Below are 11,612 nucleotides of genomic sequence, written 5' to 3' on the forward strand. Positions count from 1 at the left end.
AGACCCGTGGTGGTAATCGAATAATGTTCCCCACATGCAATCTAATACTACAAAGTTCTGAAGTATTTTAGTAAATATCATGCTTAACCTACAGCTTGTTAGGCTACTTGAGGACATATAAACTCGTAGTATGGCCTATAAACATAGGCCATAGTAGGCCTACCTGAGGCTGTGTCATTATACACATTTTATGTTGATCCATATGCTATTGAGTGTGGTGTAGTTTGGGAGAGGAACAATATTTTTTATTTCTCGTAAAACCATAAACCATTTGTTTTACTCAAGGCATTAGTTTCTCAAAAAAGAAGCAGAGGACAGATCATGTGTCAAAATAATATGCATGTTAAGGACATTTGAATAATTATTCAATTCATACAGTAACGTCTTTTGTTGATCAACACAGTACAGGAATACAACTTTATATAATTGTGACCATTAGAGCACTATAAATATTCTCAGCAGACTATCCCCTTTGGTGGATCACAATGATTTTCTAATATGTGATTTCCCTTGATGGTCCAATGCAGCTGTTTTTATCTCAATATCGCATCATTTCAGGGTAACAATTAAGTATCTTAATGTGATTGTTTTCAATTAAAATGGTCAAAAAAACAAAAATAGCTTCTTAGCAAAGAGCAATTTCTCAAGCAAGAATTTGCTAGGACTGCCTGGGAGGGGTCTGAGTGGAAGGGGAACATTTTAAACTAGCTGTTATTGGCAGAGAAGTTTGGAACTCTCTTATTTGTCGATTAACTAATTTACCGCCTGGTGACATTACCAGGCAGGCCCAAATCCATCCCACCAAAACAGGCTGACATTTCAGGTGGTCTTTTCAAACACCTTACACTAAAAGGGCATTATCATCATTTTCAGTTTCACAGTATTATTCCAACCTCGTAGTGTGAAAACATATATAAAACACAGGAAAATCACATTTTTGACTGCACTGGGCTTTTAAAACACAAGGTACTTCAGGAATGAGTTGTGCAAAATATATAGTATCTGGTGCCAAGCTTTAACTTCTGCAAACAAGGAGATTTCCAGCCCTCACATGGAGTTTATGACTTATGGTGATAACAAGTGCTGCAGTGACACTCTGTATGATTCGTCAGCTTGATGTTGTCGACCACCACCTGAGAAGAGAGGGAGAATCAAGAGACAGAGAGATGGTTTAAAAAAAACACATTTGGTAAATTTGAGTTGTTCTTAAATATTACGTTTAGATGTTATGTGATACTAGGAATGTCGTCATGTCAGATGGTCAAACTTTATTTAGCTGAAGATATCAATTCCAACTCCTATACCGAAATAGCTAATCATTGTCTTACCCTTTTCCCTTCTTTTGCAACGCAACATGTGGCTTCAGAGGTGATGTTCTTTGGGACCAACATGGTTTTCTTGGACCGTAGTGGGGTTGGATAAGCTCTGGAGAAGCAACAGCCTGTACACTGGTAGACAGGGGCGCCCGGGTTTGAGAAGACTTTGTTCTCCCTCAGTTTGCATTCCTCACAGACCACTGTAAAGATAATAAAGACATCAATTAATAGAAAATCTATTGAACAGTCTGATATGTAAACTTGATGCACCATGCAACACCAATGTGTTGTCTCTCTTCCTTGTAAGCACACACTTTTTGGGAGTAAGGAGGTCATGTACCAATTTATATTCTCTCTAATGACAACCTACTCCAAGAACAACTCACCGGTCATTTTGTTTCCAGAACATGTAGACCATTAATAAGAACAGTACTTTCAAAGTAATGTAACGTAAAACGTACTGTTTGTCATGTCGCTGTTTGGATAAGAGTCTGCGATACACAGAAGTATGGACAGGATGAGGGACACTCCAGTTAATTTAAACAAGCACATCATAGTGGCGGGTGGCAATAACCTGACAAGACAAATGAAGAAAACCATAGTTGAAAACTCATAAACACAAAAACAGCAGTGAAACAATACAATGGAAACCCAATATATTGAGTGGAAAAAGCATTACCTGTTGTATGTGTCTCTTGGTGGAAGCCTGTTCAGCGTTCAGTGAAGAGCCTACTGCTCCCACCATTAACTTTTATACTGCTGTCCCTCTGCCCATGTGCTCAACGGGGATTACGTGAACCCCTCCAACCTTATCAGTGATCTCTGCGAGGCATTGACCACTTAGCTACCTGCCTCATAATCCTTGAAATGAAAAAAGGTACAGCACACGCGGTCACAAGTCAAAACACACTTCCATCCTTCCATCCTGACTCTGGATGGGAGCTTTTAATCCCTTAAACAGATGGGATGTTGTTACTAGATAACTGCTGTTATGTCTCAGAGGGCGAGGCAGGGTCATTGGTTCATTAGTTTAACTTATGTTCATGGTCTTTTGCTTTGTAAATCATTAAATCTAAAGTTATTTTTAATACTTTGAATATCTGATTCCTCTTTCCATGCAGGATTATAACCCCCAAAAAATAAGTAAATATATACACACAAAAGTGAAAGATTTGTTGTGAAATAAATGGGGTTTCTTATATAAACCATGAGGACTAGTCCCTGGCCGAGCTTTGTAATCCTCTGGGACAGAGCTAACATGAATGCAAGCAATGAATACTGTATGTGAAATAATGAACGTTGAATATTGAAGGGGCAATCTGTGATTGCGACATACATTTTTTTACTTTTATATTTGTGATAAACACTGAGTGTACAAACCATTAAGAACACCTTCCTAACATTGACCCCCCTCCCCCCTCTCAAACCCGTGTGCCCCTGTCTACCAGTGTACAGGCTGCTGCTTCTCCAGAGCTTATCCAACCCCACTACGGTCCAGGAAAACCATGTTGGTCCCAAAGAACATCGCCTCTGAAGTTACATGCTGCGTTGCAAAAAGAAGGGAAAAGGGTAAGACAATGATTAGCTATTTCGGTATAGGAGTTGGGATTGATATCTTCAGCTACATAAAGCTTGCATAAAGCTTGATCATCTCACATGACAACATTCCTAGTATCAAATAACATCTAAACGTAATAATTCAACTGTTGTACCCCATCAGAACCCAAAATATAAGCTTGTTTTACTCCATTGTTTGTAAACAAAGTAATTGTAAACAAACCCTTTATAGTCTCAAAACATAGATATAACTATAATATTGATATCATGGATGGTCAGTCCTTGCATCCGTTGCTCTGTCTATGGATTTGAGTGTTTACACTTCTCCAGCCCCATCCTTCAGCTGTTTACCAAAAAAAGTGGTGGGGTGTCCGCTTTGTTATTGTTTAAACTGCTGTTTGCCCCTTTAAGATGCAGTACTATCTCTTCATCTTTCTGTTTACCGGTGTGTTTTTAAATCTCCCGGCCTTGGTTGCGTTGGAGACTAGACCTGGCAGATGTAACTCAATAAGCATTGAGGATAGCACATGAAATGTCTGAGATTTAAAGGCTCTTTTTAGCTTATGGCGCAATCATGTCATGACTCATAAATATTCTTTACTCCACTCTTACAGTAATTGTATTCTAGGATTCAGAATGTTAATTGGCTTCTTTAATACATTTTCTACAGCCAATCAACAATCAGCCCAGACACAGCCAAGAAAGCAGTCCTATTTGCGCTTGTTACATCGGAGCAGTTTCTTAAAAGCCTTTTTGAAGTCCTCATTGAAGCTGGTGTAGAGCAGGGGGTTGATGAGTGAATTAACATATCCCAGCCACGTGAGGAAGTCCGACACCTGTGCTGAGGCATGAAACACCTGGATGCCCACCAGCAACTCTTTAACAAAGAAAGGCAGCCAGCATAGGGTAAAAGCCCCCAGGATGAGGCCCAGTGTGCGGGCAGCCTTCCTCTCTCTGGAGGCACAGATCTGGGTCCTCTCATCACAAGTCCTCCAGTTCCCCGCTACCTGGCTTGGGCCGGTGGGATCATTGACTCTATTCAGCTCTGTGTTTAGCACGGGATCCGAGGTAGACAGCTCAGACGCACAGAGAGACGTTGGTGCGATGCGGCAGCTACTGAGGCATTTGTGGCTGCTAGCTCTCCTCTTACACAGGCTCCCAGAGGAGCTCCGTTTGTGGTACAAGGTCCGGGCAGCAATGAAGATCCTGTAGTAGAGGATGAGAATGAGGGCCATGGGGATGTAGAAGGCCCCGAAGGTGGAGTAGATGGTGTAGCCAATGTGGTCATGCTCGATGATACACTTGGTGTAGTTACCGAAGTTGTCATCCCCGCTGTGCCTCCAGAACAGAGGCGGCACTGAGATGAGGATGGAGATGGTCCACACGATGGTGACCATGATGGCAGCGCGGCGCGGGGATCTCTTGCAGGCGTACTCCAGGGCGTTGGTGATGGCCCAGTGGCGGTCCAGGGCGATGGCACATAGATGCAGGATGGAGCAGGTGCAGCAGATCATGTCCACGCTCAGCCACGCCTCACAGACTACATATCCCAACATCCACCTCTTTGTGGCGATGTAGAGGACGCTTAGGGGCATCACCAAGATGGCCACCAGGAAGTCAGTGACAGCCAAAGAACAGATCAGGTAGTTGGCGGGTATGTGGAGTTTTTTGGTGTTCATGATCGCAAGTATGACTGAAATGTTCAGTAAGGCAGTGATCAGGGTCACAATGCTGAGGAGGGTCATAACCAGCACCATATCATTCTCTGGGTTCATTTAAAAGCAGCCTGCAGTTTCTGACATGCAGTTTGTTTAAACTTTTAAGCTCTAAAACTATCCATCATATATTCCTCTTTCTCTCATTAGGATACATTTGGCTGTGTCCCTAGTCCAATGCAGATCCTTTTCTCTCTCTTACTTCCATGCTTTCCCTTATTTGGAGCCAACTGTGAAGGGGAAAAAATATATATTTGGGGTTTATTATATATTATTATTTTTTGTGTGAAAAAACATTTGAGTAAGTTATGTATAACACAGTAAATTGAATAAGATACATGTTTAAGTTATTTGTACTCAAAATGTCACTTCTTCTCGATGAGTAGATCACTCAGACCTTTTTCCACACGGTGGCAGAACTGATCAGGGAATCTTTGAGCCAAGTAAATCAGTGAGCCAAATATTCAGTCATATTGGAGGCAGTTATGCTCAGCATCCTAACTCATTGCAGACCCATGACATCAATGTCAATACTCAGCATAAAGCCCTAAATGTAACAATTTTGCCCTAAACTCAATTTAGGAGTATGGGGAGCACACATAATTGTATTATTACGTACTAAGGTGCAGGAGTAGATGGCTGTTTTGCATACAGGGCTTTAAAAACCATGTTAAAAATAACACATTTCAGTCAGTGATACTTCCAAAGGTTTCAACTGTTGATACAAAAACAACAATTATGAAAAGACAATTGACAAACACGTCTAGCCTGATGTGTGTATCCATTGAGCAAGGGAAGCCTAATATGAACAATATTCAAATGGTTTTGTAATGCGATGCTACTGGCGGCAGAGAAGTCAGGCGCAGGAGAGCGGAAACTGATTTACAACGGTTGAGTTTAATAACCATAAACCACCGTCAACAGAATAATAATAATAAATGGGTCAAACAAAACCCGGTAAATACCAGCATACCATGCACAAGCACTACAACAAACAATTACTGACAAGGACATGGGGGGGGACAAAGGGTTAAATACACAACATGTAATTGATGGAATTGGAACCAGGTGTGATGGAAGACAAGACAAAACCAATGGAAAATTAAAAGTGGATCGGCGATGGCTAGAAGGTCGGTGACTTCGACCGCCGAACGCCGCCCGAACAAGGAGAGGGACCAACTTCAGCGGACGTCGTGACAGGTTTCTTGTGCATATGCCACTTTCCCTTTCAAATAAAGAATTTATATCTGCCCTGTGCAATCAGTGTTCTACAAATAATTGAATGGTGTCATAACTATGTAATTTCAGCTAGTAGCTCTTCAAGTTGAACCACTTTGTTGAGTAGAAATACCTGCCATTACATAGTGTGGCTTACATTATTGCTTTTCAACTACTTGGTCAAGGCAGCAGCTGAGCTTCGAGTTCGATTTTCATTTTGGAAGTCAATCCAAGCCGCTCTGTGACATAACATCAATGGTCATACTGTGCCCCATATTCTGCAAACATTGTGTCCACAAGTGACTGACATGACTCATGCTAAAAAGATTGGTCATACAAGGTCATCACCCTTCATCACTTTGTCTACTGCTCAAACATACACATGCAGTTCACTCAGTCACTCCCGTTGATATATATTAAATATTTGTGCTGGGTGTTACTTGACTTTTCCTAAATTATTTTTCATTTGCACACATTGGACATACAGTTGTTAGGACTTTAACTTAAAGTTCACATTTGTGGCATGCATGCCTTCTATTCTAGACATCACAGCACCTGCACCACCTGTGCCATGGTGAAAGCTTGGGATCGTCTTGTTTGAGTTGGTCCTGATATTTCTCATTAAACTCAAGAACCTATATTGTAGAGGTTATTACTTACCATTTTTGCTTCTGGCAATGGCATAATGCATTCAAAGATTAAATGAAGAAGATGAAGGAGCAAAACAAATGCACAAAAACGGGAGCTGATTCCTAACCAACATACCGTAACAACATTTTTTTAAATAGGCTACATATAAATATAATATTTTATAATATGATAGTGGCATATAGTCTCAGTATGATCAAATGAAACTATAAGGGGTAAAAAAAAAAATCGTTATCTAGTATGGTATGCTACCAAATTGGGCAATATAAGTCAGGCTACCAATGTGGGCACATAGCCTACCTTCTGAATTGTTCAATCTTCGTGTATCCATTACAACAAATGTTGTGTGTTGGTGATGGGACTCTCAAATATGTCTGAAGTCGGCAGTATTAGTCGCTAGTGCGTCCGCACCCCGAGATATTCCTCATCTCGGGAGTAAGGACAGGTCAGACGGACATCCATCACTTCAGAGGAATGCACGAAATCGCAAGTGCAGGAGTTTGACACTGTCCAACTGCCGGGGGCGCGCCAATGAGGGAGCATTTTTTTCCCGAACGGAGTAACGGTAGGGCTCTCTGTCTCCTGGAGTACAAAATGTGACATTAGGCTACTCCATAGCTTGAGATGCTAGCAACATAGTCACGTTTGTGCGTTGGCGATGGATGGAACTTTCCCGCCATGCCATAAAAGTATGTGCATAATATAGTAATAGCATTTGTGTTTATTTGCGCAACACATGCAATATGCATGACATTACTACTAATGAACATCAACTTCATGCAGATGAGCATCAATGATCACCCATTGGATATCGGCTATTGTCAGTGTTATAGTCAAAACAGGGGTTCCCAAACCTTTCCCCCAGGGCCCCTTTTTTTTTTTTTACATTTGAGAAATTCACATTCACAAAAGAACCAATTGGGCAGAAAAGGGGGTAAAAGTACAAAAAAATGAAGATTACCCAAGTCCAATTTCTTTGACTCCTTGACTTGAGAAGGTCTTAACTCAGCTTCTGAATGTCATGGAAATCAAGATATTCCCCTGTGCATAAGAGTCATGTCTTCCTCTGGCATTTTACAGCGTGTTTAGCCTAAAGCATCTCGGATGTATGCAGCGTTTAAGATCGGTATAAACAACCTCAAACAATCTCTACAAAATCTCTATATTAAAATATACATCTTTAATTGAACCCCTCAAATCTATGAAGATCCCGCCCCCTAGGTTGGAAATCCCTGAGTCAGAGAATCTACCCCTACAATATGCAGGTCATCCCAACCAATGCCCAAAATAATGTTGCTGAGTAAGGTAGCTGTCTGAGTCCAGTACACTATTGTATAAGTGTATAATGTATCTCTTTTCCCATCTGTCACTGACCTAAATGGCATCCCTGAACTCATGCTTGCAAACATTCAGGCTCTTTCTTGATGCTTAATGTTCCATAATAGCTAGGAGACATAATCGGATACATTCTCTGATCCCTGAAAAGTGTGAGTTTCCAAAACATTTTCCCCTTAGTCAGCAGTTCATGGGCATGTTGGAAAGGATAGTGGTTCCAGTCCCAGATGGTATCCTTGATCTAGGGTACTTAGTCTGAATTTCCTCAGTAAGCATCCTGCTGTATAAATGAATATGGAGACCAGTAATGAGATATAAATTGTCCATGGATGAGTAGCCTACTTGTGTGGCTACTAATCCTACTTGTCTTTGCAATGTGGGTCTTAAGAGGATATTTGATGAATACAAATTATTTGCCCCCTTGATTAATAAGAGCAAAAAAGACTGCATAAAATAAATAATGCAAAATACATTGTATGCAAACAAAGGGGAAATTATATTATACTAACACAATTGCTCTAAGAAATACTTTAGATTTGATTTAAATTATACTTTTTTTCTCAAAAAGAAATGGGTCACAATTATTGGCACCCCTATTTTAAATACTCGGGCACCCTCCCCCTGCGAGGATCAAGGCACTGTGTCACGATCGTCGTAATGATTAGACCAAGGCGCAGCGTGCATAGAGTTCCACATATTTAATATAAACTGAAACTCAGCAAAACAAAACAAACAAACGAAACGAGAAGCTACTGGTGCACACAGGCAACTATCCGTAGACAAGATCCCACGAATAACAATGGGGAAATGGCTACCTAAATATGATCCTCAATCAGAGACAACGATAAACAGCTGCCTCTGATTGGGAACCATATCAGGCCACCATAGAAATACATTTCACCTAGATGACCCAACAAAGTCACTATCACGCCCCAACCAACACAGAGAATAAACAGCTGACTATGGTCAGGGCGTGACAGTACCCCCCCCCCCCCCAAAGGCGCGGACTCCGACTGCAAAACCTGACTTAATAGGGGAGGGTCCGGGTGGGCATCCATGATGGATGACACAGGGCATCGGGGGCAGTTCCAGTGTGGAGCGCATCTCCGGAAGCTCCGGACCATGGGTCGTCGCTGGAGGTACCGGACCGTGGATGTTCGCCGGAGGCTCCGGACCGTGGATCGTCACCGGAGGAACCGGACCGTAGATCGTCGCAGGAGGCTCTGGCCTGAGTGTAACTGACAGTTAGACTTACAGGTTATGTCGTTGTCTTTTGTTTGAATTGTTTATGTGTCCGCTGTGCGGGGGAAATTATAATACAAGCGGAACTACGTAGCTAATACTGTTGTAACGGGGATCCTTATTGTAGCAACACACTTTTGGAGGGAAGGCAATCCTGCGCTGCGTTAGCTAAGTTTTCATGTCATCGGGTGTAGTTCATAAAGGTTGAAGAGTGTATGTTAGGATGAAGTGTGAATTCATGCCAGGAATAATAAGTGTGAAGTTTGATTTCCTCCCTTCTGTAATAAGCAGCCAATGAGGTATTTGTTCCTTTATTCATGTGTTTAATCTGAACCCGTTATAACGCCGGTTAAACTGTTATGTATGTAAGCACTTCAGAGTTATACCAAGCTAATAAGTCACTCGTAAGATAAGGTTGTAAGAGTGTGCTTAACTGTATTTTTCATTTACTTTATAGTTCTCACGGAAGGTGATAATTCTGACTAAAACTACAGAATAAAGCCGCCAGTTAAAATCAAGGAACGGTTGTGCTCGTGGTTACTGAAGGGAGCTACAGTGAGAACTCAATGCTCTTCACGAGCAAGAGAGAAAGAAGAATCTCATCCAGCTGTAAAACGTCTACAAGATTCCCAAATCCTGGTAGACCCTGTCATCTGCCAGATAAGAGTTTTGCACCTACCTGCAAACTAAGAAGAAAATCTCCACATAAGGAAGCATCATGAGGCAACATAAGGTCAAGACTAACAGGAAAGTCAGACACGCAAGTACAAGTCAAGGTGTTTGAAGGTGGTCCTAGCCTTGTGAACAGCTAATAAGAGACTTTAAGATTACAATTCGTAAGGACTGGAGATAGTTGTCTATTTCATAAAGACTCTGGTATTATGCATTTGCTCTTTCTATCTTAATGTATCACTGGTATGTGTATTACTGAAACATATTATTTGATACTTACTAAAAATATATATATAGTCACAAACATTAAGGATGTGACAATGATGATGGCTATTGGGCTTCCTATCAAGCACTTTGAGAGCCTGTTTGTAGACAGACTGAATAGGTTTTAATGTTGTACAGCAAGCTTGGGCCCAACTTGTCAAGCAGTATGTTAAGTGGGGGAGTATCATAGATTTGAAGTACAGTTTTGCTACCTCTGTAGTCAAACAATTTCGTATAAATCGGAAATTAGCTAGATTGAATTTAGTTATTTGAATTACCTTTTTCACATGCTTTTTAAAAGAGAGGTTGGAATCAAGTATGATGCCAAGGTACTTAAAATCGGATACTGTTTGTCACTGAGCCACTTTGTAACCTGGACCATTACAGTAGTGAGTTCTTGTGCAGCTTGTTGTTTGCTCTTTGCATGCACATATATCACTGTATCATCTGCATACATTTGAACTTCAGACCCAGTACAGACAGAAGGCAGATCATTAATGTACAGGCTGAACAGGAGGGGCCCCAGTATTGACCCTTGGGGCACGCCCACATCATAGCTACGAGTGGGCGACAGCTCATTGCTCACTCTGACACACTGAGTTCTGCCTTCAAGGTATGATTTCATCCATCTCAAGGCATCAGGGGAAAAGTTGAACAATTTTGTGATGAGAATCTCATGGTTAACAGTATCAAAAGCCTTCCTTAGGTCCAGAAACACAGCCCCAACAGCACCCCCTTTGTCCATCTTGGACTTCACATTTTCCCCAGAAGAAAGCATTTGGCCGTTTCTGTGGAGTGTTTCGCTCTGAAGCCAAACTGCATGGAGTGTAATGTGAAGGGGCTGTTGTTGAGGTGGGCAATCAGTTGTTCTGCTACACACTTTTCAACAACCTTTGACACCACAGGTAGTATACTAATGGGCCTGTAGTTACTCACGTCAGCAGGGTCGCCTGATTTAAAGATGGCCGTTATTATGGCCGACTTCCATACCCTTGGAAACACACCGAGACCAATAGATGTGTTGGTGACCTTAGTAATGGGGCCAATGAGTGACTCTTTGTAGTTTTTAAGAAAGGTAGAGTCCATCCCAAACACATCTTTGGCTTTAGAGTTCTTTAGTGAGCTAATCACCTTGTTCACCTTTGACTCAGAAACCTCCCTTATGATGAAGACAGGTTGAGTGTCATTCACTAGCACTGAGCCCAAGAAATCAGTGGAGGGGTTCTGTGTCAGTAACCTGACAGAGTCAATAAAGTAGGAATTGAAGGCTGTTGCTATTTCAACTGCATCCTGTGTTAGATTGTTATTCACCATGATTTCTAGTCTTTTTGCAGTGTTACTCTGGTCTTTCCCTGTTAACTTTTTTTAGATTCTCCCATATCAATTTAGAATTTCCCTTTGCTTCACCAATTATGTTAATAAAAAGTTTGCCTTGGCCTGTCTGATTTCTTTTATCACCTTATTTCTCAACATGGTAAACCTACGTCTGTCATGCTCTAATTTAGATTTTAGGGCTATTTTTAGAGCATAATCTCGTTCTTTCATCAATTTCCAGATTTCTCCATTTAGCCAAGGAAGAGTGCTCTTTTTGGCCAGGTTTGGATTAGATTTTCTTTAGGAAGCCATTTATTGTAGTCTGGATTGT

The 11,612-nt window shown here is 41.3% G+C and overlaps 2 protein-coding genes across 2 annotated transcripts; both read right to left on the reverse strand.

Annotated features, from left to right (window-relative positions):
• Positions 1–390: 390 nt before the first annotated feature.
• Positions 391–1,916, reverse strand: LOC115138932 (glycoprotein hormones alpha chain 1-like). The gene is made up of 3 exons (XM_029676111.2): positions 1,778–1,916; positions 1,329–1,516; positions 391–1,133 (listed from the first exon to the last, which is right to left on the reverse strand). The coding sequence occupies exons 1-3, from the start codon at positions 1,914–1,916 to the stop codon at positions 1,059–1,061; spliced, it is 402 nt and encodes a 133-aa protein (XP_029531971.2). The 3' UTR covers positions 391–1,058.
• A 1,667-nt stretch (positions 1,917–3,583) lies between these two features.
• Positions 3,584–4,648, reverse strand: LOC115138785 (5-hydroxytryptamine receptor 1E-like). The gene has a single exon (XM_029675992.2). It carries the CDS (start codon positions 4,646–4,648, stop codon positions 3,584–3,586), a length of 1,065 nt encoding a protein of 354 aa, XP_029531852.2.
• Positions 4,649–11,612: the final 6,964 nt, after the last annotated feature.

The sequence above is a fragment of the Oncorhynchus nerka genome, linkage group LG12 (assembly GCF_034236695.1).
Source record: "Oncorhynchus nerka isolate Pitt River linkage group LG12, Oner_Uvic_2.0, whole genome shotgun sequence".
Lineage (NCBI taxonomy): Eukaryota > Metazoa > Chordata > Actinopteri > Salmoniformes > Salmonidae > Oncorhynchus > Oncorhynchus nerka.

Excerpts from the sequence above, each read along its gene's own strand:
- LOC115138932 (XM_029676111.2), bottom strand. The coding sequence starts at position 1,916 with ATGGTTTTCTTCATTTGTCTTGTCAGGTTATTGCCACCCGCCACTATG. Across the intron at positions 1,517-1,777 it reads AAACAGCGACATGACAAACA|TGGTCTGTGAGGAATGCAAA; the intron begins GTACGTTTTACG and ends TTATCTTTACAG. Across the intron at positions 1,134-1,328 it reads TTGCAAAAGAAGGGAAAAGG|GTGGTGGTCGACAACATCAA; the intron begins GTAAGACAATGA and ends CTCTCTTCTCAG.
- LOC115138785 (XM_029675992.2), bottom strand. The coding sequence starts at position 4,648 with ATGAACCCAGAGAATGATATGGTGCTGGTTATGACCCTCCTCAGCATT.